This window comes from Nyctibius grandis, chromosome 1, assembly GCF_013368605.1.
Source record: "Nyctibius grandis isolate bNycGra1 chromosome 1, bNycGra1.pri, whole genome shotgun sequence".
Taxonomy (NCBI): Eukaryota; Metazoa; Chordata; class Aves; order Nyctibiiformes; family Nyctibiidae; genus Nyctibius; species Nyctibius grandis.
The window spans coordinates 131,694,454-131,722,353 of record NC_090658.1 but is presented as its reverse complement, the minus strand read 5'-3'; the positions used below and the strand labels follow the sequence as shown (position 1 = coordinate 131,722,353).

The following is a 27,900-nucleotide window of genomic DNA, read 5'->3' as shown; positions in this document are numbered from 1 at the left end:
AGGGCATGAGTGTTGGGCAAAGGTGAAATCCTGAGTGGGTAAGAACAATTTGGGAAGAACTAGAGCTGTTACATCTCCAAGTAGATCCATACAAAAATTAGTATAATCTGACAATTGTAAAATGAGGCTTCTGAGGGAGCTGTTTCTTGAGCCTTGGATGGTCTCGTATTAGGACCATCAATCCGATCCTTTTCACATCAAGGTCCAGTGAACTTCAAGATACTCTGAATGAGTATTGAATATTCAATGAATACTGAAGCATTTAGACACTTTGGACAGGAAGAGCAGCCATGTGAGATAATCATTTGCATTCAGATAAAGCATAGAGCTGTACGTACGTACCTACTTTGAAGTTGGTAGAGGCTTAAGAAGGAAGAAAGGGAAGGAGCCTTGTCTTTGGCTAGAAATCTTTTGAAGCAAAGTACTCAGAGTAATGTCCAGGAATAGATGCACAAAAGATGCACTTTCTGGCTGCTGTTGCATGCAGTGTTTTGTGTTTGGGGGGGCATTGTAATTCTGACAATCAGACTGTCGGTGATGGACTTACTGAGGGAGGTATTTGTCAGTGCGGAGGTACCCAGATCCAGAATAGCAAGCTGAAGGGATTTGTGGACCTAGATCATGCTTGAGCATGTGGCCCATCCTAGTATAAAAATCAAAAGGAATATAAACTATCAATCACTGGCATTTTGAGGTGGAATGGATGCTTGTTTAATGTGAGCAATCACCTTGAACACTGTGTCCAGCTGTGGGCCCCACACTTCAAGAAAGATGTTGAGGTGTTGGAGCAAGTCCAGAGGAGGGTGACCAAGCTGGTGAAGAGTCTGGAGGGTCTGACCTACAAGGAATGGCTGAGGGAGCTGGGGGTGTTTAGCCTGGAGAAGAGGAGGCTCAGAGGTGACCTTAGTGCAGTCTACCACTACCTGAAGGGAGGTTGTAGTGGAGTGGAAGTCGGCCTCTTCTCCCAGGCAACTAGCGATAGGACAAGAGGACACAGCCTCAAGCTTGGCCAGGGGAGGTTCAGGTTGGACATTAGGAAGCATTTCTTCTCAGCAAGGGTCATTAGCCATTGGAAGGGGCTGCCCAGGGAGGTGGTGGAGTCACCATCTCTGGAGGGGTTTAAGAAAAGCCTGGACATGGCACTTAGTGCCATGGTCTAGTTGCCATGGTGGTGTCAGGGCAATGGTTGGACTCGATGATCCCAGAGGGCTCTTCCAACCTGATTGATTCTGTGAGTCTCTGATTTTTTCCTCCAGGGACCATATCATTGCCCTCAGGAAACCAGATGAAGGTACTATGGTGCTGTGCTGTACAGAGCAGCATGAAGGAATCGAGTACCGGAGAGATTCTTCTTTCTAACTGAATACAAAGAACACAAGGGTTAAAGCTTCTGTGGGTAGATCATCAGTGCTCAAATAGTAGAGCTAGACAGTGGGTGTTGGAAACCCTTCCTTTCTCTTGCCTGGCTAACAGATGTTCTCCAGAGAATAATTTCAGAAATACTGTTTTCTAGTCTTTTATGTTTGTTAATGAGAACAAGATGCCACATGAATATTTTCAAAGTGCAGACTAGTAGTGAGAGAGAAAATGAAGAGAAGTAGGGTTTGGGGAGTTTTTGTTAAATCGATAAACTGCTGCTTGCATGTTGCAGATGAACTCTGTCACCTTGTTCATATTTTCTTGAATAAAAGATTAATTCTGAATGACGATTCAAGTGGAAATATGCAAACGAAGTTTAGCCTTAATAGTTTAGTGCGAGCATATGAAAAAAACATTAGTTTTATGTAATGATTCAGTTTAAAGCGAACGATCTACATCTTAATCAGCAGCTATTCACAGTGGGCTTGTTTTCAGGGTCATGAAGGCAGATGGCTCTGCATTGTGGCTAATTCTGTAGCGTCTGGAGGAGGCTTAAAGAGGAATTATTAGGAAAGGTGGAACACACATGGGTTTGGTTTGGATAGTTAAATGACAATGTACTGTATAGTCAGTTGTAGCTTTATATCTGCAAGTGTAAACTCAGAAGCAAAAGAATGTTGTACTGGAGCATTAAGGGAATATTGGTCTTTTTACTGTTCCTCTTACCTACCACAAGCGTACAGACATTCATTCCTATCTTTGTAAGTTTTTCCTCTACCTTAATCAACATCAACCAGTTGATTCTCTTAGATGCAGCTGCTGTGGGACAAAGCCCATGTTTATATTGTATATTGTATGCTGTAGTAGTGCAGGTTAGTATTTGTTACAGTGACTAGAGTTAGCCTAATACATCTAGGACTATGTGTAACTTGGAGGATATAGTTGTGTTATATTAGTACTGAAATAGCTACCTTGTAGCCTGCACACACACGATTCTGTCCCTCGTAAGGCAGAGATCTAGTGTGTCCTCTATAGAATCACGTCACCACTTCTGTTTAGTCCAAGTTATTAGCAAGACCTTTCTCTCCCCCTTTACACTCTTCTGATACTGAGATTATTTAGATCACAGAATCACAGAATCAATCAGGTTGGAAGGGCCCTCTGGGATCATCGAGTCCAACCATTGCCCTGACACCACCATGTCAACTAGACCATGGCACTAAGTGCCATGTCCAGTCTTTTCTTAAATATCAGATATATCAGTTCTAACTTGTAAGCTGACTTGATAGGTTGGAAGCTCTTTAGTTTTCTGTCCTTCTGTCTTGCCATCCTTTCAGAACGTATTTTTTGTGCAAAAAGTTGGCAGTGATGTAGATAACGGTGGACTGCTTAAAAGCTGAGTGGCTTGGCTAGGATGTACTTTTTATTTTGCTGGTCACACTTGGAAGTGGTGGTTTATTCCTTGCTTTCTGTAGTGTGTGATGATGGTTCCAATTATAGGATGGTCGGATTCAGAAAGAAAGCCACAACAGAGTGACAAGATAAGAGAACAAGTATGAAATAACTTAAATGCCATAAATTTTACTGTTTGTCTTGCTGGTATGGCTGCAGTTTTCTTCTTTGTTTTGGGAGATATTTGTGGTGATTTTAGAGAAAGTTAGGATGGCTTTTATGGACTGGAAGAATTTTTGTATCAAGGGGATGTTCCTGTGTGGCTGTGAAGCTATTGTGTTCTGGGGGATGAGATGAAGAGTTCACCAAAGTGTGTTTTTAACGTTCAAAGGACAAATCTTCTTAAATTCACGTGTGCCTCATATGTGCAGTGCTGCCTTACTCCCCGTTTTGTATCCTGGTCATTAAGAGATGAAAATGCATGAGGGTTTTGTGACTTTCTGAAGGAAACTGAGTGAGTGTTTGTCCTACATGTAGCACCAAAATGGTACTGAAAGTAAGTAGCCTGTGGGCTGTAAATTATCCCTAATGGTTGAGGAACCCAGTGCTCTTGAACCGAGTTGATTATTCAATCTTGCAACGCTCTAGACCTGCAAAACAATAACATTTTTATAAAATACGTTTTTAAAGAATGTATTTGGTGTGAGAGACAGGCTAGTAAAAATGAAATTGGGGAGGAGATGGATAAGTGTAAGAACCTAAGACCAGTGATACGAAGTCACACCAGAGATCTGTTTAGCCTGGTACTTGTCTGTGATGGTAGCCAGGTACCCATCACCTGATGGGTGACACCGTGGGTGCTGTATGGAGCAGGGAGAACCGGGTCAGGTATGTAACATACATCTACCCAGGCTGTTCTTCCATGTTCAGCAATTTGTGACTTGCATCAGTAACCCTTGATGTATTTTTCCACAAATTCATCAGTTTTCTTCCTGAACTCATACATTCTTTTAGCATCGACACAAATCAGTGGCAGATACGTAAGTTAAAGGTATTGTGTGAAGAATTTGCTGTTGTTGATCTGTATTTCTCTTCAAATGAACCACCTGCTGGTTTTATATTCCCTGCTTTTTGTGCTGAAGGTACAGTGAACAATTGGACCATATTTTTCCTTTATGTATCATTTGTGATTTCATAGAGCTGTTTCATGCCTCATCTTCCTGCTGTCTCTTTTACAAGGTACAAGAATAAAGTGTGCCTTATCTATATTTTTATGTAGTATATGAATGCAATGCCATGTTAGTATGCTCTATGTAAATCTGCTCTGTCAGATTGCTCTTGCAGTAACAATAACGACTGCACTAGCTTCTATATTCTGCAGAACTGTTAGTATAAACTGGCTCTGCACTTAAACCATCTCAAGCAGTAGCTCAGTAGCAATCTTCCTGAAGCTCTGTTGTTTCCAGTTATCTGTGAGGCATTGAGAAAGCATCTTCAGAGCCCATCAAAGTCAAGGGGAGTATTCAGCATCTTTTTGGGAGAACATTAAATACTCGTGTCAGATTTGAGAGTCCAGGTTGTTTAGCCTGGAGAAGAAGAGGCTCAGAGGTGACCTTAGTGCAGTCTACAACTACCTGAAGGGAGGTTGTAGCACAGTGGGAGTCGGCCTCTTCTCCCAGGCAACCAGCGATAGGACAAGAGGACACAGCCTCAAGCTTCACCAGGGGAGGTTCAGGTTGGCCATTAGGAAGCATTTCTTCTCAGCAAGGGTCATTAGCCATTGGAAGGGGCTGCCCAGGGAGGTGGTGGAGTCACCATCTCTGGAGGGGTTTAAAAAAAGCCTGGACATGGCACTTAGTGCCCTGGTCTAGTTGACAGGGTGATGTCAAGGCAATGGTTGGACTCGATGATCCCAGAGGGCTCTTCCAACCTCATTGATTCTGTGATTCTGTAATCAGATCTGCCCGGTTTCTCTGTGGCCTCATATAAGCTAATTTGACCCTATTATGTGAACTTAAAACCAGTGCAACGTTGGATACTCGGTCCTTAAAGCTTTATTTGAATTTTTTTCATTTGTAAGATTTTTTTTTTCACTGTTTTTAACGTTTTTAACGCCGCTGTCCCATTTTGTTTCCCGTCTTGTGAATTTGGCCATGATACTCCTCCTCCTCCTCCCTTCCCCTGTCCCGAAGAGTTAGTTCCTATGGTTACCCCCCCCCTTTATGGGGTGACAAAGGTTGGCATCTTGATTCTCCCGAGCCAAATTCTGCCCTTTGACTCTCTCCCCTTTTCACACCCCTTGCTAAGCTTGGCCTCTTGCTCTGCTTGGAGGCTTGTCAGCGAGGGGGGTTCCCATGGAAACTAGGAAGGAAATTTGAAAAGAGAAGATGAGAGAAGAGAAGCACAAAGGGCTGGTTAATTTGAATTTGAACAAGGAAGGAAAGCTCCTTGTAGTTCATCTTTGTGTGTTGTAGAAACCTGAAATTTATCTTTTAAAAGTTGCTTTCCATTTGTAAACTTGTTTATCTTCCCTGGTTCTTGATTTATAGAACAAAAGTTGTCATGTTTGTGGCACTGAGCAAGGAGAAACATTTTTCTTTTTAAATTCAGTGAGAGAATTATGATCAGCCATTCATTTTGCTTTTTTCCCCTCACAGGGGAAAAAGCAAAATTCATGTTTTGATTCCAAAAGCCTCATTCATGTTTTTAATATTTTTCTCTGCAAACTTACATGTATTACATTTTTTTTTTTCCCTTTGTAACAATTCAGTCACACAATTATCTGACATCTGTGCATCCCGTTTTGTGGAGGAGTGGATGAATCTGTGCTGTTCAGAACCAGCAGACCCATTAGTTGAATCCCTGCTCATGAGTGTTCCTTCTGGTTTCTTATTGTACGTTTTTAGCGTTGTTTTCTGATCTGGGCAGGTGCAATATGGAGATGTAACTGCAGAGAAAAAGATGGTAACAAAGTTTGGTCTGGGATTTCAGGTTTGATATTTACTGTCACTAATAAAGAAAACATTTCAAGAAAATAAAAATGTGTATCACGTGATTCTAAGTGCTTTTGAGACACTTTATCTGCATATTTTACAAACGTGTTAATTAAAGTTTGATATGAATTTCTTAAAGAACAAGGAAGTTACTTTGTCTTCAGATTTTCCACAGTAGCTTTTTGAATGACAAATTGGTTCTTACAGAGAAATAGTTTTTACCTTCTGTAGAAGAAATATCATTTAAATGATCTGATCTGAAAATTTATCCTCCAGCTGCACTTTTACAAAATCTTGTGGCTAAAATACTGAAAAATCTCAGACCCTGAAGCGTACACAGACATTTCCCTCTGTCTTACTCTGCAACTACAGGAAAATTATTGCTGTTATTCAGAATAACCTTAACTAAGTGGCATCACAAAAAGGCGACATAATTCTTCAGATCCATCAGTTAACTTTTTTCTGACACAACGGGAGGCCGTTGCTTTTGTCTGGAAATAGTAAACTTCCAGGCTTTTAAAATTTAGACTTTGGTTCCCCTCCCACTTTATACCAGTTGCTTTTAGCAGCCAGGGTCACGGAGGGGACTCAAGAAAGGAGTGTTGAATTGAAGCCAGGACTGTAAAAGGTCTGCAGCTCGCGGTTCTCCTACAGTGGTAGCTGATTCCTCTGACGTAACCTGTTGTACCCATCAGAGAGGGGCCTGTGTGATGGATTAAAGGACACGGTTTTGATCTCTGGGTGTTTGTCCTCATCCGTGAGGTGGGAGGCAGCAGGAGGTAAGTGTGAGTGAAATCAGCAACGGGCTGTTGAGCTGAATGCATCATGAAACATTAACAAATGCACGTACGTACACTCCTATCCACTATCCTGTCCCCATCCTGCTGCTTTTGAGGGTTAAGAGACAAAGGGACCTGGAAAGCCAGCTCTGCTGTATGAACTTCCTGGGGTTCTTCAGAGCAGAAACACCCTCTGACTGGTCTTTGGGGTCTGCCGGGTGAGCTCTGCTGTGGCTAACCAAACGGGGCTCATCACAGCAGGCTTCCAGCTCTTTTCGCCTTCCCTACCTTATAGCCCCACACCTGGTCTTTGCTCAATTGCATTTTCCAGCCTTTTAGACACAGATGTACGTGTATAAGAGGGATTTTGCAGCATTGGGCAATTACTCAAAGAGGCAATCAATGGGAAAACACACTCCCTCTTGTCTCTTACATGGCCCTCAAATGCTTACATCCCCAAGCAATTTAACGCAGTCTTTCCTATTTATCTGACCTGCTCTTTTATAGTTGGATCCCACTAATTCTGTTCTCTGTCAGTTCCCTAATTGCAAACATCCCTGCAGTGTATTCCATGCAGGACCTGGCACACAGAGGACATTTACAGTGCTTGTGAGTGTCACTTACTGTTTGAGATACCTTTTGAAGAGGTACTTCTTCTGCAGCATCCGTAGATATTTGCTTCTCTTTATTCTATTTATTTAACTGGAAAAGAATTTGGGTCCATCATCTTGTGTAGGGGCCTCACATAATAGTTGCATAATCTTTTTGTCTTCCCTTGTTTCCTGCCATCCGTGTCCTCTCTCTCCTCCCACTGTCTTGTTAATCCCGTTACTGTGTTAGGTCTTGTCCTGCTTGTCTGGAGTGTTTCAAAGACATGCAGGATACACTGTGGGAGCAATTTTTCCCAGAACTATGTTAGTGATACAGAATCACAGAATCAACCAGGTTGGAAGAGACCTCTGGGATCATCGAGTCCAACCATTGCCCTGACACCACCATGGCAACTAGACCAGGGCACTAAGTGCCATGTCCAGGCTTTTCTTAAACCCCTCCAGAGATGGTGACTCCACCACGTCCCTGGGCAGCCCCTTCCAATGTCTCATGACCCTTTCTGAAAAGAAATTCTTCCTTTCTTTATACAGAAGAGATCTAGGCACAAACTTCTGTCCTCAACAGGGAGAAACTTCTGAACCTTTGAGGGCAAAATATTATTTAATCTGTGTTGAGGGAAGCAAGCACGCTTTTAGGGTGCCGCAGAAACAAATAAGCAGAGGCACTGTGGGAATTGTTGTCAAATATTTACTGGTCAATTATTAACTGTAGAGAAGGAAAATCAACTTCAGGAGCTTGGTTTTATTCTTAACTTGATAGTTTTGGTGAGGCTTTCAGAACTGGTCATTCAGATGCTTGTGAGGCAGATAACAGCTTTCTGTCCAGTGGAAAAGTGTTGTACAATTGCAATTATTGTTTTAATTCTCTTTGCCTGTCCTCCCCTGTAGAGCTCATCTGTGACCTCATTAACTTGGCACTACATGGGAGGGATAGTACCCCCTCATGAATCTTAAATTTTAATTTACAGCTGCTGTGTTCGGACATGTTTTATTAAAGTGCTTAATTACTTGGTGACTTCAATTTTAATCATTATCTTAAAGCTTCTATTTTGAACAGAAATGAATTTTCATTTAATATGTTGGAGTAAATTGAGATTTTTTTCTCAGTCTTAACTTTTCTGTTCTCTGTTACTGTCTGATGAAGTAGAGAGGCCCAATTAGTGACCCTTTTGTAATTCTGTAGTTAGGTAAAAGAAATACATATGGGGATGGACAATCTCTTTTAAAAAAGCCATCCTAGTAGGTGGAGTCAATGCTTGGTCAGAATGTGTAGACTCACTGGAGAATTATAATAATGAAAGAAAAATCTCTTTTGAAAGACTGAAAATTTCCCCAAAAGCCACCTCGTTTTCCCGTTGTTTGTGTCCAGCTGTACGTGCTGTACAGATTGCAGACAGGAAGAATTTAATGTGTAATACTAAAATACAGAAAGTTGATCCCGAGACTCAACTAGCTGGGTCACCTCTTATTTTTGTAATGGCTTTATTGTACTTGCTCGCAGTAACAGCAACAGTACAGGATGGTTCTGCATGAAGCCCCTGGTAAGATGTCCAACACTTCAAGATATTGAGGTGTTGGAACAAGTCCAGAGGAGGGCGACCAAGCTGGTGAAGGGTCTGGAGGGTCTGACCTATGAGGAATGTCTGAGGCAGCTGGGGTTGTTTAGCCTGGAGAAGAGGAGGCTCAGAGGTGACCTTAGTGCAGTCTACAACTACCTGAAGGGAGGTTGTAGTGCAGTGGGAGTCGGCCTCTTCTCCCAGGCAACTAGTGCTAGGACAAGAGGACACAGCCTCAAGCTTCGCCAGGGGAGGTTCAGGTTGGCCATTAGGAAGCATTTCTTCTCAGCAAGGGTCATTAGCCATTGGAAGGGGCTACCCAGGGAGGTGGTGGAGTCACCATCTCTGGAGGGGTTTAAGAAAAGCCTGGCCATGGCACTTAGTGCCCTGGTCTAGTTGCCATGGTGGTGTCAGGGCAATGGTTGGACTCGATGATCCCAGAGGGCTCTTCCAACCTGATTGATTCTGTAACACTGAGAGAGACTCTGTTTTTTTCACTCAAACTTCCAGGTAAATATACAAGTTTTCCTGAATAAAATCTGGATTATATCATCATATGTCCACATCTACCCAATTAATGCATGCAAAGAGTACTAAGTGCTGCAGCTTTACTTTCCTTGTGTTAGAAATTGGCTAAAATGACTGCAAAACCAGATATAATCCCCTGAGAATCTTTACAATCAACATACACTGAAAACTGTAATTGGTCTGTGAAAGAAAAGAGAAAAGGTAACAGCTGTAGGAGAGTAACTCTGTGAAATGAAGTGGAAGGTGCTGTTGAATTGAGATTTGGAGATGGTGCAGCTTGATTTGGGCTGGACCCTACTGCAGTAAATGCATATAGGGGACAGCAGGGTTGCAGTCTGTCGAGTGTAGACCACACATCCAGGAAAACCACCTGCATTATTTATGCATGTGAAACAACCTGCTAATTTTTAGATTTAACTATACCAAAAAACAACTTAGTATACAGAATCACAGAATCAACCAGGTTGGAAGAGCCCTCTGGGATCATCGAGTCCAACCATTGCCCTGACACCACCATGTCAACTAGACCAGGGCACTAAGTGCCATGTCCAGGCTTTTCTTAAACCCCTCCAGAGATGGTGACTCCACCACCTCCCTGGCCAGCCCCTTCCAATGGCTAATGACCCTTGCTGAGAAGAAATGCTTCCTAATGTCCAACCTGAACCTCCCCTGGCGAAGCTTGAGGCTGTGTCCTCTTGTCCTATCGCTAGTTGCCTGGGAGAAGAGGCCGGGCTAGACTGATAGTGTAGCTTTTCTGGAAGTAAGCGTGAGGGAAAGAACATGAATAGTTGTCAAGCCAGCAAGCAATATGTTTTAAATATTGCCCTGTGAAATATCCTTAATTTTGAGGCCTGAAGAGGCAGATCTCCCCTCCTGTCCAACTGTGGACATGGGTGTGTGTGTATGTGCTTTTGCTGGTATGTCGATACAACAGATGGTTTGTAATTTTACATTAAGACACAGCTGTTACAATATTAGCGTTCGTGTTGCAGATAGGTTTTGTTTGCTATTCAGAATAATTTTTACAGTATTAATCCAACAGATTATGTTCTTACTTCAGTTTGCATTGTATTGTTTATGTACATAGTTGTGTTGGATCGGGATCATGCTCTGTTTCTTTCCGAGCCATATATACCAACGAACCTGACTTTTCATTGTTAGAGAGGCGTTATTGCATTACGTGAGGATTCCTTTTGATTTTCAATTTCGACAATAAATATTGGGCAGAGTCAAAAAAAGTTTCAATATCATAGAATCATAGAATGGTTTGGGTTGGAAGGGACCTTAAAGTTCATCTAGTTCCAACCCCCCTGCCACGGGCAGGGACACCTTCCACCAGACCAGGTTGCTCCCAGCCCCATCCAACCTGGCCTTGAACACTGCCAGGGAGGGGGCAGCCACAGCTTCTCTGGGCAAGCTGGGCCAGGGTCTCACCACCCTCACAGCAAAGAATTTTTTCCTAAGATCTCATCTCAATCTCCCCTCTTTCAGTTTAAAACCGTTCCCCCTCGTCCTGTCACTACTTGCCCTTTTAAAAAGCCCCTCTCCCGCTTTCCTGTAGCCCCTTCAGGTACTGGAAGGTGCTAGAAGGTCTCCCCGGAGCCTTCTCTTCTCCAGGCTGAACAGCCCCAGCTCTCTCAGCCTGTCTCCAGAGCAGAGGGGCTCCAGCCCTCTGAGCATCTTCGTGGCCTCCTCTGGACTCACTCCAACAGCTCCATGTCCTTCTTCTGTTGGGGGCCCCAGAGCTGGACGCAGCACTGCAGGGGGGGTCCAACGAGAGCGGAGCAGAGGGGCAGAATCCCCTCCCTCGCCCTGCTGGCCACGCTGCTGGGGATGCAGCCCAGGACACGGTTGGCCTTCTGGGCTGCAAGCGCACGTTGCCGGCTCATGGTGAGCTTCTTGTCAACCATCACCCCCAAGTCCTTCTCCTCAGGGCTGCTCTCCATCCATTCTCCTCCCAGCCTGGATTTGTGCTTGGGATTGCCCCGACCCACATGCAGGACCTTGCACTTGGCCTTGTTGAACTTCATGCGGTTCGCACAGGCCCAGCTCTCCAGCCTGTCCAGGTCCCTCTGGATGGCATCCTTTCCCTCCAGCGTGTCACCACACCACAAAGCTTGGTGTCGTCGGCAAACTTGCTGAGGGTGCGCTCAATCCCACTGTCCATGTCTCTGACAAAGATGTTAAACAGGACCGGTCCCAATACCGACCCCTGAGGAACACCACTCGTCACTGGTGTCCGCTTGGACATTGAGCCGTTGACTGTAACACTTTGAGTGCGACCATCCAGCCAATTCTTTATCCACCGAGTGGTCCATCCATCAAGCCCATGTCTCTCCAGTTTAGAGACAAGGATGTCATGTGGGACAGTGTCAAATGCTTTGCACAAGTCCAGGTAGATGACATCAGTTGCTCTTCCCCTATCCACCAGTGCTGTAACCCCATCGTAGAAGGCCACCAAATTCATTTGGCACTACTGGTTTTGGTTTTTTATATAATTGCACACGACAAAGTATCAGTCCTAGTGGATATTGCAAGATCATTCCCTGAAGTATTTACGTTAGATTCTTTATGGGCTTTCATAGGAGCAAAATTAAATCATTTAACCTTTGCCCAAGGATATGTTGATCGTAATATAACCAGGAAAGACATGAGAGGTTTTGAATGATAACTCCTGCTTTGAGAACACTGCCTGATCACAGAATCACAGAATCAGTCAGGTTGGAAGCGCCCTCTGGGATCATCGAGTCCAACCATTGCCCACCATGTCAACTAGACCAGGGCACTAAGTGCCATGTCCAGTCTTTTCTTAAACCCCTCCAGAGATGGTGACTCCACCACCTCCCTGGGCAGCCCATTCCGATGTCTAATAACCATTTCTGAGAATGTACAAATCTCAAACAGTAAATCTATTTATTATGATGGCTGAATCTGCCATTGAATTCTCATATATGAAACCAGGTGTTGTGGCTAGTAGACACAGCAGACTGGTGGCCAAGGGAGCAGCAAATAGAGCTTCTTGAGTTCATTTAGTGTGTTTTTTCTCTTGCGACTTTCTGTCTGCAAAAGGTTAAGATCCTGGGGTTTAACAGCATCAACGCCTGTTTTCTGCCATAGCACGAAGTCTTTGTCGCCTGTGTTGTGGAATTAATGCTATAAAACTCAAAGGTTTGCCTTAAACATATCCTTGTGATGTTTTCTGGGTCTAGTTGGGTCCAGGGCAGTTGAACTCTCTTTCAGATGGTTGTGAAAACATTGGATGTCCCGAGCAGCACAGCTGAGGGTTCAGTGTTAACTAGCGGTAAGGTCAGCTTAGCTGTGCCCTGTTCTTTGTCCTCCAGTAACGTGTCCCTTTTGCACCTCTGGCATTGGCACACTGGTTTGCCCAAACCTATTGTAAGGCTGTTAAGGAGCTAAACCAGTAAAAAACTAAGCTTAGCTTAGAAAAAAAGTGAATTGATCAACCTAGATTGTTTAGCCTGGAGAAGAGGAGGCTCAGAGGTGACCTTAGTGCAGTCTACAACTACCTGAAGGGAGGTTGTAGTGAAGTGGGAGTCGGCCTCTTCTCCCGGGCAACTAGCGATAGGACAAGAGGACACAGCCTCAAGCTTCACCAGGGGAGGTTCAGGCTGGACATTAGGAAGCATTTCTTGTCAGCAAGGGTCATTAGCCATTGGAAGGGGCTGCCCAGGGAGGTGGTGGAGTCCCCATCTCTGGAGGTGTTGAAGAAAAGCCTGGACATGGCACTTAGTGCCCTGGTCTAGTTGCCATGGTGGTGTCAGGGCAATGGTTGGACTCGATGATCCCAGAGGTCTCTTCCAACCTGGTTGAGTCTGTGATTCTGTGATTATACAGGAAAGATCTTTAGATGCTAACACTTAAAGGTCTCAGCATTCAGGATCTTATCCCGACTTTTTACACTACTAATGGTCTAAATACACCATGTGTGGCTTTGAGGTTGGTTTCATCGACAGTTTAAATCAATCTTAAACGCAGGTCAGTGCGAAGGAGGCTGGGGGCAGGGGAGAGGGCAGGGGTCGAGCAGCTTATGCCCATTGTGAAACTGCACCCTGACGTGCATGAGGTGACAGCTATAATTTGTTCTCATTTCGCAGCCACATAGGAGGATGATGATGACAACTGTACAGTGCACGTTTACTTTTAAGGGCATCAGCATACTGTAATTCCCTCGGTGAGTCTGTCAGGAAGCACTTTGGCTTCAGTGTCAGAATTCAGAAAACAGAAGCCTTCTTCCATCCTCTTCCCAGTGGAAACCGTGGAGCTTCGTGTAGTCTGCATTGGCTTGGAATATTAAACTCTCTTAGATATTCTGCTACGTCAGCTGCGTAAAACACCACAGTTAGCGAAGTCACACATGAAATAGTAGACGTCATCAAGCCTTTAGAAATAAAAGTAAATTCTCTTCAGTAGGAGCGTTCGGTGTTGCTTTCATTGTATTTTAGAAATCCAACTTGTCTAGTTTGATTCTGCAGGGTATTAATGTTTATTATATGTTCTGTATGTCGATAGCAGTAAAAATGAAAAGGTGAAGCGAATCTGATTGGGGATTTTGAATCTTGGCTCTGTCCTTATTTGTATTTTCCCTCATGGTTCCTGTCTTTAGAAATTCCTTTTTTATGAGCTCTGAAGAACTTGATCTGGCTACTGACTCCATCGTGTGCTCTCAAGTTAGCGTCAAGTCCTCTAACAAATCTTCATACCAAATGCTTTTCCTCCTTCACTCAGCAAGATAAATTCTTGAGCGCCGTGCCAACAGTGAATTGTTTATACTCTTCACTCCTGTTATTCTTCAAGGAGACAGACCTCCCTTGAGTTGGCAGAAATAGTCTGTGAGTCCCTGATGTGCAGATCAGTCTACGGTGGCAGAGCTGAGGGAAAGAAAAGGTTGTTATCGCTAACGCTTCACTACTCATGATGGGTATCTTCCTCTCTCCCACAGTGACAACAGCACTGGAGCAGTTTTTCGGCAGGCATCAAAGCCATGATCACACTCAGTTTGTACTTGGAAGGTTGTTTTTGCGACCGCAGGAGATAGAAATGTGTCATTTAAATGAAAAACATTTTGTCAAGACTTACAGCTCCTGCCCAATAGTCTCTTGCTTGTCCGGGCAAGTGTGCTTTGTAGTGTCTTAACTTAATGGTATCTAAAATACAGTCCAAAAGACTATATATTTATTTCTCTGTGATACTTTGGAATTCTCCCAAGCCCATCACAGCAGGCATATGGAGAGGAAAGAGGAAGTCCAAGCAGTCTCAGCTGTCTTATAAAAACTAACACTTCTTGCAAATGGAAATCGTTACCAGGACCACCCATCTGCATTCATCGGTTCCTAAAACGGAAAGCTGGCATTTAGGAAAAGTGCAAATGGACGGATGGATGCCATCTTTTCAGTGTCTTCCAAAGGAACTTCAGAATTTAAAATGAAGGAGGAGACCTCTTTAAAGAACAAGAGCATATGGCTCTGCTTTTTAGTCACATAGACAGAGATTAATGGCATTTGCTGTCTTTTAATTGCTTTCATCTTTCTCCTACTTTTTTTTTTTTCTGCAATTGAGAAATTAACCTCAGCTGTCTGTTTACAGACCAGAAAGCTTAGGATGGTTTACATGATTGCTGCCCTTTCACCAGTAAGGCAGGTAAAATAATTGGTCTTAGGTTTTAAAGTGCATAACAGGGTGATTGTCTGGTTCAACCAGGAGAAAAATATCATTTAAAACCATACCAATTACTTAACATTTTTATTGTTGGAATGACTTAATAGCTATTTAAATGCAGATGTATATTTTCAGTACTAAGGTAAAACAATCTGAATTTTTTTACTTCCCAGTCCCTAAAGTAGTACAGTGTCAATCTAATCCTCATCGCAGCCATAACATCAAATTATGAGGCATGGGATATCAGAAGGCAGTGGGTTATGTGGTTCGTAAGGGTTCACACAGATAATGTGAGAATAGCTTTTTTTTTCCATGCTGAAGACGAAAGCTTAACAGGTATCCAGAATTGTGACCGCATTTACCTTTTCATACATGCATCACTGTGCAAAGCTAAAAATAATTACAAAAAAAAAAAGTATACCTAAGCTTCTCCAGACAAGGAAGTTAATGGTGAGGTAAGCTTTGAATGTACATTATGCTAAGTATTCTACACTAATTTTGTCTTGGCACTGTGCATTAAAAGCAGGCTTGGGCAAATAAGCCTGTTGCCTTTTGAAAACAGAATAAAGTGTCTGTGCAATAAAGCTGCGCTTCCAGAGTCACAGTAAGTTGAGCAAGTGTGGATTGGTTCCAGAAGAAATGGACTTACCCTTACACACCTGGCCAGGTGTTTCTGGCCCTTCCTCCAACCATTACTTACATGGCCATGTGGCACTAGCCAGCTTAAGGCCAAACTGAGTGGAAAAAAGGTAAATTTCTGTTAGACCTGGCTCTGTTTTTTTGAAGTAGTGCCTCAGTTCCCTGCTCCCTGCAAACCACCAGCTCTGCTGTGCCTGTGTGAGCACTCCCTAATCTTCAGGAAACACCAGCTAAGGTAAGGCAGGACTCTCAAGTACAGCCTCATTTGAAGTTCGCATCAGCAGTGTAAGTACTACAGCAGTTGTTCAGCTCAGGATATTAACTTAGAGCAAGTATTTTCAGGTGAAGTTTGTGTACCAGCATGACTGTGGGCTACACGCTCCAGCAAACCTAGCAGGATTCAGAGGAGCGTGCAGGTCAGAGCCATCGAGAACAAATTTCTACTGTCTCAAGAAAACTCAATTTTGCTTGTAGCAGTCTCTAGAGAGCATTCACACAAACTGTCAGAGCTGTGAGAGCAGTTCAGTCGGAGAAGACGTGTAGTTAGCAAAAGCAGGAGGAGTAACATGTTCAGTCTAACTAGGAGTTGTCTGAAGAGTTAAATCTAGCTGCAGCTTCTGTGATTCTCCTCCGGAGGTAGCCTGGAAAGCATTATTGCCCATGCACTTTGAGATACAATTAAAATTTTTTTCCTAATGAATAGCAAGCTAAATTCAAATACAGAGCAACACAGGACAGAAAGAGAAGATCATGTGGCTGCCCTGAGGCAGTTGCTTCCACCAGAGAATTGCAACAGTAATGGGTAGTCATAGCATCATTGTTTTCCCATGAGCCTGAGGGAAGAAAACTTCCCTCCTTCCCTCTATGAGTTGATGAGAATGCTTCCTCTTCAGTTTTCTATTAAAAGGAAGGAATATATAAACAAACAGAATAGCAAAAGATCACCAAAATAAATAATTTCATTTACATCTTGCAATAATATCGCTTCCCAAATAACAGCCAGCTAAATGGCTACCGCTGTGTGAAATAAAAGGTAGAATTTGGTTTATTATCTCTCAGCAATATGAGAAGTCTGAAACTGTAACATGGTGTATTTATAGTTAGAGTTATTGCTCTTGCTTTGTAACCAAAAGTGAGAATTTGTTTTAAAAATTATTTGGGGGGAAAAATGTAGACATAGCATTCTAGCTCTGCTTTGTCCTTCATCCCATCCTGAAAAAACAAAAACAAAAGAAAATCAAAGGTAAGCAGGAAATTTTTACTCTCTGTTAGAGCATGGCTGTTAAAATGTTGCCCAGGGTTTGTCTTTTCAGCAGATAGGAATTGTAGGGAGGGAAATTTCTTCAGGCAGCTTTGCTACCAGCAAAGAAAATTGTGGGGAAGAGGGAAAGAAGAGATGGGTAAGGTTGTACTGCAAGTTGGACTGCTCTGAGGAGAGCAGCGATACGTGATTGTGGCGTGTTATTTGATACACAACACCTGCGTGGCAAAGCAAAGGAGGGGTGAGGGTATTCTGACTCAGCCTGAAAAAGGCGAGTTCATCATGCTGCTGTTATCACTGGGTTTGAAGGAATTTGCATGGTCGTAAGGATTGGTCTGGGAGGTAGAAGGACCAGTGGGTGCACCACTGTAGATACATAATACAGTTATGTGATCTGGCATATTTTAAATACTTCAGTACCTTCAGGAGCGAAGAAGGGTTTATCTCTTCTTAAAAATTTATCTCTTCCCTTTCTTGCATTTCCCAGGACTTGGCCTGAATTATGGAAATCAGTTTGGCTATCGCGTCTTCTCTTGTCCTTGTCCTCTTCCTTTTTCCTCTCGATGTCGAGCTGTTCCAACTGGCGTTCTTCAAAAGCACGTCCCAGTTGAACAGAGAGCCTTCTGTTAGGCACCAGTGGAGTAGGGCTGAATGTTGTAACTTGCGCTACGTCCTTGGGCAAGAGCATAAAAGAAGCCTTTTAATCTCCATGGCTTTATTTTTAATAGTGAACAACATAATCAGGAGGTGGAAGTGACTTTTCACCTTAGGAGCTGCAGCAGAGTAGGATAATTTTAGAGATAGGGTGCTTCCAGCCTGAGCTGCTTACAGGCACAAATGCTGCCGTTACAGGTTGAAGGCAAGTGAGTCTCTCTTTCTGCATGATGAGGAGTGGTTCTAGGGTTTTTCTTCATGTGTTGTCTCTAGCTTAGCCTCTCTTCAGCCTGGAGAAGAGAAGGCTCCAGGGAGACTTTCTAGCACCTTCCAGTACCTGAAGGGCCTACAGGAAAGCAGGAGAGGGACTTTTTACAAGGGCATGGAGTGACAGGACGAGGGGGAACGGTTTTAAACTGAAAGAGGGGAGATTGAGATGAGATGTGAGGAAGAAATTCTTTGCTGTGAGGGTGGTGAGACCCTGGCCCAGGTTGCCCAGAGAAGCTGTGGCTGCCCCCTCCCTGGCAGTGTTCAAGGCCAGGTTGGATGGGGCTTGGAGCAACCTGGTCTGGTGGAAGGTGTCCCTGCCTGTGGCAGGGGGGTCGGAACTAGATGATCTTTAAGGTGCCTTCCAACCCAAACCCTTCTGTGATTCTATGATTGTTTTAAAATAAACTGATTGGATATAGTTCATAAGAGAGTTTTTCTCTGCCTGAAGTTGCTGTTTTGACAGAATGGTGTGAGAGAGGCCTGGAGTTGCTGAGAAACAAAACAGCCAGCTCTGGGGGAACAGGCCTCTTAAATTACCCCTACTTAAGTGTATTTCTTCAGTGTTGTTGGGGTTGAGTATAGCTGTCCTGTGTTTTGAGGAGTGTGTCGATGCCATGCTCAAACCCAGACTTGTTTTCTGCAGCTCTAAAGAACCCTAAGTGCAGCTAACGTGTCCTCTGGGGGACTTTGTCAGGGAAGATTCAGTTACACTCGTGTTACTTTAGATGTTTCAGCGTCTTCAACCCAGCCTCCAGCTGCCATGCCAGAAGGGAGCGGGTCTCTGCATAGACCCTGGGTCACATCTGTCAGGCCCAAGAGAGGACAGATATTGTTCCTGATCATCCAGGCCCATGTGGATATCTTGGAAGATAAATGGCATCTTAGATAGCAGGCGAAGCCGGTGTTGAGGCAGCTGTCTCGCATCCTGCGTGGTTGAGCACCCTGTAACGTAGCCCTCGGGCTGCTGAAGGGGACAGCCGGGGAATGGGCTGCTCTTACTGAGAATGCTCTACCAGACCCTGAAGCCGTTGCCAAAGAGCACCATCTGCATCCCCATTTTTGGATGTTTCCTGTCTCGGTTCCAATATTCCCTCAGACACCATTGCCCGGTGTCCTTTGGAGCTGGCTGAAAGCCATTACAACAGCCACCTGCCCCTAGTAGGATCAACAGGACACAAGAAATACCTTTTTGTTCCCTTGAACTTGCTTTGTTGCTTTTCCTTTGCTTTGCAATAGCCACGATCTGGAGCTCTGTTGGCACAATTTTCTTACGTGCACACCTTGAGACAGTCTGGGATCTTCTTAAATTGTACATCTTGAGTACTGTGTTCAGTTCTGGGCCCCGCACTTCAAGAAAGATGTTGAGGTGTTGGAGCGAGTCCAGAGGAGGGCGACCAAGCTGGTGAAGGGTCTGGAGGGTCTGACCTATGAGGAACGGCTGAGGGAGCTGGGGGTGTTTAGCCTGGAGAAGAGGAGGCTCAGAGGTGACCTTAGTGCAGTCTACAACTACCTGAAGGGAGGTTGTAGCGCAGTGGGAGTTGGCCTCTTCTCCCGGGCAACCAGCAACAGGACAAGAGGACACAGCCTCAAGCTTGGCCAGGGGAGGGTCAGGTTGGACATCAGGAAGGATTTCTTCTCAGCAAGGGTCATTAGGCATTGGAAGGGGCTGCCCAGGGAGGTGGTGGAGTCACCATCTCTGGAGGGGTTTAAGAAAAGCCTGGACATGGCACTTAGTGCCCTGGTCTAGTTGACATGGTGGTGTCAGGGCAATGGTTGGACTTGATGATCCCTGAGGTCTCTTCCAACCTGGTTGATTCTGTGATTCTCTGATTCTGCAAATCAACCAAAACCAAACAGATCTTTTAATAAAGGTGAAGTAGCAGGAACATAGAAATTTCTGAAGCATCTTTTCTTAACGGAAGGCCTATCAGAGGAGAGTAGTAGAGCATTTGTCAGGAGAACTTGAAATTTAGGTATGGGTACCTGCAAAACTGCAGTGGCAGGAGGCAAGACTTGGTGGGGGCAGGCATTAAGCCAGCAGCTCTTTTTCATAAAGATAGAACTTCGTTTTCTTATTTTCAAGGTTCTTGGAAAAGAAGGAAGGTTAAACACTTCCCAAAATAAAAGTGGAGCTTTCCTTTTATTTCCCTTTTCTATCAAGTAAAGGTAGATTATTATCTTAAGCTTTTCCAGTTGTGTCTGGTGTCATAACAACCTAGAATCAATTTGTTGGATCCTTGTTGTCGAACAATAGCTTTAACTGTGTCACAGGCAATAACTATTTAAGAATAAAACCATATATGCATCTGAAGTAAATGTCCAGCCAAACAGAAAGTGTTCCTTGAGCAACAATGAGCTTGTAAATGCAAATACTCTCCAACTGTTGCTTCCGTTTTCCTTGTCTCTAGCTCTAAAGGCTTATACTGCTCTTCATACAAGCTCTGTTGTGATGTGACAACATTTGCAGAAATGCATAGCGCTGAAGAGAATTTAGTCTGCTTGATAAATAATAATTATGTTTAAAAAACCAGTAAAATCACATCATGGTTGTGTCTTGTATTCCAAAAATTAACCTTTTGCAGAGCAATGGAGGTGTGTAGGAAGAATTGGAAGAGTAAGGAGGCGATACAGAAGAACTGAAATGTGAAACTTTTCCTCATCGTTTCTAGTAATTGTCATGTTGTCACAGCAGATGACCTGTTTTTTGTTGTTGGGTCTGTTCTGTTCTATAGTTTGGAAAAAGAAAATGTTGAATTGGTTTAAAATACTTCTCAGGAAATTGCTGTTTGAAATTGTAATCTTTCTACAGCCTACTCTTCAGCTTCAGTTATAAGAAGATTTAGGTTTTATATATATATAGCAGGTTCATTTGGGCTTCTGCTATTGCACCACAAATTCTGAAGATTAGACTTGTGCTCTATAATCCTACTGGGGTGTGGAGAACAGGAAACTCTGGTATCAAGATAATGGACTTTTTAAAAAAAATCTATCTAGAACAGAGCTCATGTTAGCGTTGCCATTGATCAAGCAACTGTCATCTTTCCCCATCAAATTATGATTTGAAATACAAGTCAAGGAAAAGAAGTGGCTTACTTATGTCACTGCTGTTTCTCCAGTCAGGAGGTAGCGGAGTAATTCAACGTTCAGATGCTGTTTTGGTTTATTCTAGAGTTGTAAGTCCTAAAGTAGTTCAATATTCTGTAGTTCCAGACCTAAGAGAATATAATTGATCTTATATTAATATCTAAAGATACAGTGAGGCTTTGCATAGCGGTAGGTGCCACACAAACTCAGAATAAGATATTGATTGACTCCTGGGGAGTTTTAAAGACAAGCCATAACAAGCAAGAGCAAAATGAACCCATGCTGGATAGTAAGATAACACGGATTATCAATGTGCACCAGTTTTTATTAAGACATAAATCCCTGTCCTACTTTTTTTCCTCCTTTTTTATCTTCAGAAATACTTAAGAACAGCTGTATATTGGCTAATTGTGATAGGTGTTCTCTGGGTGCTTCCAAGGAGTGTTGCTGTCACCATTACTTAAACCTGTTAGAAGGAAACACAGTAGCACAAGACACCAGTTATTTTTTCTGACTGATTTTTTTCAGGCTTTGGTTTCACGGTGCTTTCTATGGTTAGTCAAGAAATGACACACTTAATGCGACTTCACTGTGATTACTGCCCTGTTCTGGAAGCCAGAAAGTTCTATGTCTGTACGAGAATTTATGTAACAATGATAACATGCACGTTGGGACTGCTTTTGTCCACAGATATACTTTGATGATAGAACTGATGTTTTAACAGATGAATTCTCTTCAGTTGGACAAGATGCTGTGGGAAAAACGCAGCGGAAAATGTCCTGTGTTTGCATTTTGTAGAAAGGTGGGAAGAACACTGCCCTGCTGAAGAAATTCAAGAAATAGAGAGATTATTTACAAATATTATGTTGTGATCTGAAAATAATATTTGAAAGATCACACCATGCTGTTTTTCTGTACTGTCAAGGAGTCTTGCATTATCTAACATTCCTCAGACTATAATCTCATCAACCAAATGCAAGTTTTTCATATTACCTTACTAATAGTCAGCTAGCAAGTCATGATGTGTCTGTCAGTGACAAAAGCACTAAAAGGAATCAAGTTGATACGACTGTTATTGGAGAGTGTGAAGCTAAGCCTGAATCCTCAGAGGTGTTTAGCTGTCTAATTCCCATGGATTTTAATGCAAATTGAGTACATACATGTCCCTTGTGAATCTTTGTCCTTGTCCCCAGGCTTCTTGATTGCCTGGCTTCCTAAAATACCTAAGTGCTGTATTGTGATGATGACTTCTTCCACCAGACGAAGTTCAGAAAAAGAAGGTCGTGGTTACGGTTGTGAAAGCCCTAACATAGAACCATAGAATGGTTTGGGTTGGAAGCGACCTTAAGGATCATCTAGTTCCAACCCCCCTGCCACGGGCAGGGACACCTTCCACCAGACCAGGTTGCTCCAAGCCCCATCCAACCTGGCCTTGAACACTGCCAGGGAGGGGGCAGCCACAGCTTCTCTGGGCAACCTGGGCCAGGGTCTCACCACCCTCACAGCAAAGAATTTCTTCCTAATATCTCATCTCAATTTCCCCTCTTTCAGTTTAAAACCATTCCCCCTTATCCTGTCACTCCATGCCCTTGTAAAAAGCCCCTCTCCAGCTTTCCTGTAGCCCCTTCAGGTACTGGAAAGTGCTAGAAGGTCTCCCCGGAGCCTTCTCTTCTCCAGGCTGAACAGCCCCAGCTCTCTCAGCCTGTCTCCAGAGCAGAGGTGCTCCAGCCCTCTGAGCATCTTCGTGGCCTCCTCTGGACTCGCTCCAACAGCTCCGTGTCCTTCTTCTGTTGGGGCCCCAGAACTGGATGCAGCACTGCAGGGGGGTCTCCCGAGAGCGGAGCAGAGGGGCAGAATCCCCTCCCTTGCCCTGCTGGCCACACTGCTGGGGATGCAGCCCAGGACACGGTTGGCCCTCTGGGCTCATCAGACAAATTATAGCTTACTGCTGAAGTGTTCTACAAAAGTGCTCTTTGCAGCTATTGAATTCTCCTTTTTCTTTTCTAGCCCTTTCATCCGATGGTGAATTTGGAATGCTCCAGAGATTTTCGCCCGTTTCTGTGTGCCCTCTATGCTCCTGTGTGCATGGAGTACGGCCGCGTCACTCTCCCTTGTCGCAGGCTCTGTCAAAGAGCGTACAGCGAGTGCTCCAAACTCATGGAGATGTTTGGGGTCTCTTGGCCTGAGGATATGGAGTGCACCAGGTGAGCAAATCTGTTTGTTTTCAGAACCCCAGGATAAAATCTTAGTATGATCTAGGATGTTTTGTGATCTGAAACAGAAGTTTTAAATGTGTTCCATTACAAGTGTGCTCATTTTCCCTTCCATTTGTGTAACAGCCTGTTTCCTGGGGTGGAAACTGTGCTCATATTTCTATCATCTACCCAAGAGATAAGTTGCAAATTTCTGTGGGTAATTATTGTAAACTACACGTGCATATTCTTAAATGAATGAATATGCCTGTCTGTTTTTCTTCTTCTTTGTCATTTATGCTGACGTGGTTTTGTCTGCTATACCGAAGTTTAATAGGTGATACTGCTATAAATTTCTCTGAGAGTTAGGCAAAATTGCATATAATAGTCTCTTTTTCTGAAGGGGGAGCTGGCTCTTTTTGATGAGTGTATAAAATCTCCAAGCTCTGTTTTCAGAGCATCTACCTCTTGTTGGGTTTGTGTGCAAACAGATGTTTTCAGCTTTACATTACACAAATAACTTTATAGAAAAGTATCTGATGATGTTCCAATCTGTTTGAACCAGAATATACATGAAATTGAAAACAGTAGCTTTATGCTTTATTTTTTTTTCTAAGTGACTCCCAACAGCTAATAAAATAGAGAAGCACAAAGAGGAAGAAATAGTCTCTCTCACAGTTGGAGAGAATGAAAAACAATTAAAACTTCTTTTAGCAGAAGAATAAGTCACAGAATGGTTAAGGGTTGGAAGGGACCTCCAGTCCAACCCCTGCCAAAGCAGGGTCACTCAGAGCATGTTGCACAGGGTCGCGTCCAGGCGGGTTTGAATATCTCCCGAGAAGGAGACTCCCCATCTCCCTGGGCAGCCTGTGCCAGGGCTCTGGCACCCTCACAGCAAAGAAGTTCCTCCTCATATTCAGATGGAACTTCCCATGTTTCAGCTTGTGCCCATTGCCCCTTGTCCTGTCACTGGGCACCACTGAGAAGAGTCTGGTCCCCTCCTCTTGACACCCACCCCTAAGGTATTTGTAAGTGTTCACAGAATCAGTCAGGATAAGTCAGGATGCTTCTGGGTCCTGATAATCTGGATCAAAGATTGCTCTAACTCCATACTCCAAACAGATGCCTGGGACCTTTAGGTCCTCCTGTCTCCTCCTTTCAATTTATTAATGCTAGTAGCAGTGCTAGGTTGGATTTTCGGTCTACCTAGCTCACCGTCCTGTCTGATAGCAGCTAGTACAGTTGCTTAGGGAAAGGTTTTAAACTGTTCTATAAAATCGTGCTTCCTTGGGCACAGTCTCAGTTTACAGTAAGCCTAAATTTATAGACTTCCTGAGATGGATTTTGTATCCTCACCTTTATACTTAAAGTCCCAATGGGCCCCTTGTCCATTTATTTCCCTGGTTTATTTTTAAACATATTTTGTAGTTTCAACATCCACTGCATTCTGGGACAACGAGTTCTAGAGTTTGTTTAAACATAGTGTGGTATTTCATGGATTACCCATTATTTGGATTGTCTTTGGTTTCACTCGGGTTAGTGTTGCAGTCTACAACTACCTGAAGGGAGGTTGTAGTGAAGTGGGAGTCGGCCTCTTCTCCCAGGCAACTAGCGATAGGACAAGAGGACACAGCCTCAAGCTTTGCCAGGGGAGGTTCAGGTTGGACATGAGGAAGCATTTCTTCTCAGCAAGGGTCATTAGCCATTGGAAGGGGCTGCCCAGGGAGGTGGGGGAGTCACCATCTCTGGAGGGGTTTAAGAAAAGCCTGGACATGGCACTTAGTGCCCTGGTCTAGTTGCCATGGTGGTGTCAGGGCAAGGGTTGGACTCGATGATCCCAGAGGGCTCTTCCAACCTCATTGATTCTGTGATTCTGTGATTCTAAAGTCAGACACATAAATAAGGTTACTAGTCTTTGCAAAGTATGTGGATATTTCTTGTAAATAATTCTTTTCTTACTTTTTAGATTCCCAGATTGTGATGAGCCGTATCCTCGTCTTGTTGACCTCAATTTAGCTGGGGAGCCCACAGAAGAGGCCCCAATGGCAGTACAGAGGGATTATGGTTTTTGGTGTCCTCGGGAGTTGAAAATAGACCCTGATCTGGGTTACTCTTTCCTGAGGGTACGGGACTGTTCCCCTCCTTGCCCAAATATGTACTTTCGGCGTGAAGAGCTCTCCTTTGCTCGCTACTTCATCGGAGTGATCTCCATCGTCTGCCTTTCTGCCACCCTGTTTACTTTTTTAACTTTTCTGATCGATGTCACAAGATTTCGCTACCCAGAAAGACCAATAATATTTTACGCTGTCTGTTACATGATGGTGTCATTAATTTTCTTCATTGGCTTTCTGCTTGAAGACCGAGTAGCGTGTAACGCATCTAGCCCTGCCCAGTACAAGGCTTCCACAGTGACCCAGGGCTCTCACAACAAAGCTTGCACCATGCTTTTCATGGTGCTCTATTTCTTTACCATGGCCGGCAGTGTTTGGTGGGTCATTCTTACCATCACGTGGTTCTTGGCAGCTGTGCCAAAATGGGGCAGCGAAGCAATCGAGAAGAAAGCATTGCTCTTCCACGCCAGCGCGTGGGGCATCCCAGGAACTCTAACCATCATCCTCTTAGCAATGAATAAAATTGAAGGTGACAATATTAGCGGCGTATGTTTTGTTGGCCTCTATGATGTGGATGCGTTAAGATACTTTGTACTTGCACCTCTCTGCCTGTATGTTGTTGTTGGAGTTTCCCTCCTGCTAGCTGGCATTATCTCGCTCAATCGGGTTCGCATCGAAATCCCATTAGAAAAAGAGAACCAGGACAAACTGGTGAAGTTCATGATCCGGATTGGCGTGTTCAGTGTTCTGTACCTCGTGCCACTCTTGGTTGTAATTGGCTGCTATTTCTATGAGCAGGCTTATCGAGGCGTGTGGGAGACGACGTGGATTCAAGAACGCTGCAGAGAATATCACATCCCGTGTCCCTATCAGGTGAGGAAACCGATATGACGTATTCAGGAGTGTGGAAAATGGATAACGAGGGGATATGTTAAGACTTGTCATCCTTAACTGAAAGTGCTGCTATTCCTACAAGGGAAGGTTCTTGCCATACTCAAATTATTTGGATAATGCATTAGGCCTTCTGGAAGACTAGGTATTGTTGGAAAATTGGTGGCTTGCATCAGCTGCTTGGTGTTTTTTTGTGGAGTTTCTGGGCTGTATGGGACCTATACAGAATATAAAGATGCTACTTTAAACCAGCTTCAAGAACAGGCCTTAATGAGTTTATTTTTGGTCATTAGAGATGTGTTAGAAGTTTTGCTCTGAAGGAATTTTGGCATTTAAACTGAGTTGTCATCAGCCTGATTACTGCTTTTCTGGGTTTCGTTGTTCATCTGTAACAGTTTTGTTGCCTTGATTAGCTGAGAGGTTCTGTGCCCATTTTAGAGCAGTCTGTGGATGTGTCGGAAACATCTATATAAAATCTTACTTGAAGTGTCTTCTGAAGAAAAACAGAGCTTTCAGCTCATCAGTTTTGTTACTTCAAGGAAGTTACACTTACCTGCTCACTGTTTAATTGAGTTATCACGGGAACAGAAGCCTCTAAGAGCACTAGATATCAACCTGTCCACTGTTTACTTCAGTATTATGCTGGTGCAGTTGCAAAGGAAGTATTGTGAGTATTAATTACTTGAAACCTGCTTTCCTTTTTGAGTCAAAGTGGCAAATTGGTTTTGGAATGATTATCTCGTAGATAATTTCAGCAACGTATTTGAAAGCAACTTTATTTCAAGAAGGTTGTACAGCAAGCATCAATTATATAGCTGCACACATGGGTGTAAAAAAAGTTAGTATTTTGGCTCTAAAGCAGTTAAAACACCATCTGCATCATCAAATCTCACATTTTAATGCAATAACATATCACTTACAGGTTTGGCTTAGTCTATATAGTTGGATAATAATTCTTTTATTACCTTTTAACCCTTTTTATTGTTTTCTCTGTTAGATTTTATTAGGGTGTGACTCTTCCCTCCCATCCAATGCGTGAGCATTTTTATGGCAGGAAATATCTGTCAGCGGGTGTGTTCAGTTTCGTTTGCTTGATTGACTCTTCATTGCTGCCGGGTTTAATATGTTAAACTGACTGATGCTTAAAAAGAGACAAAAAAAGGGACATGAAGTTTTCTCTCAGTTAATTTCAAATACCATATGCCAATCTAAGATTTGTAAAAGAATCTATAAAATTAAAAAGTTATTGTTTTCTCAGAATATTGAACAAAAACTATTTTAAATGTTGAAACGTTTAGTCTAAGGACTAAAATCCTGGCTAGTGGAATAATGAAAACATGTAGTAAAATGCTACTGGAACCTCTAGAAAACCGTTAACATAATGGCTCAGCAGGAGTCAAAAGAACAATAATGGTTTCATTCACATCAAATTGGGTTGAAGGACCCGTAGACCCTAGGGAGTATTAGAAGGGTTTTTCTCCTAACCCATCCAATTTTTTTTCTTAAACTAAACATGCTTCCCTAATTAAACTATCCAGACTTATAATTGAAATGGCTTTCCAAAGCTGTGGGGAAAAATAATTTTATCTTTCGATCATGCTAGTAAATTTTATTATTAAATTAGGGGAAAATGTAAAGCTTTGTGGAGAGTATCACTCACTTGCAAAACAAGACCATATTTTTTTCTAAGCCTTGATGTTATTTAGCTTAACTTCAAATATTTGAATATCAGTGTCTGAGATGAGACTATCCTAAATTGAGAGCTGTAGTTGATTCCACAGTGGACACAGGTTTTATGTGCAAACCTTACACAGGGCTGTGGTAACTTGCTGCTTGCGTAGCCACGCTTTTTCTAACACCAACAAATCTGAGGTTAAAAATTCATTAGTTCAACCGTTACAACA

The 27,900-nt window shown here is 43.3% G+C and overlaps 1 protein-coding gene across 1 annotated transcript in view; it reads left to right on the top strand.

Moving 5' to 3' along the window:
- FZD3 (frizzled class receptor 3) overlaps positions 1-27,900 on the top strand; it is a 69,149-nt gene that overhangs the window by 14,078 nt on the left and 27,171 nt on the right. Inside the window, exons 3-4 of the mRNA XM_068395753.1 lie at positions 22,810-23,006; positions 24,961-25,978. Of these exons, the coding sequence (XP_068251854.1) occupies positions 22,810-23,006; positions 24,961-25,978 (1,215 nt within the window). The remainder of the gene's footprint in view (positions 1-22,809; positions 23,007-24,960; positions 25,979-27,900) is intronic.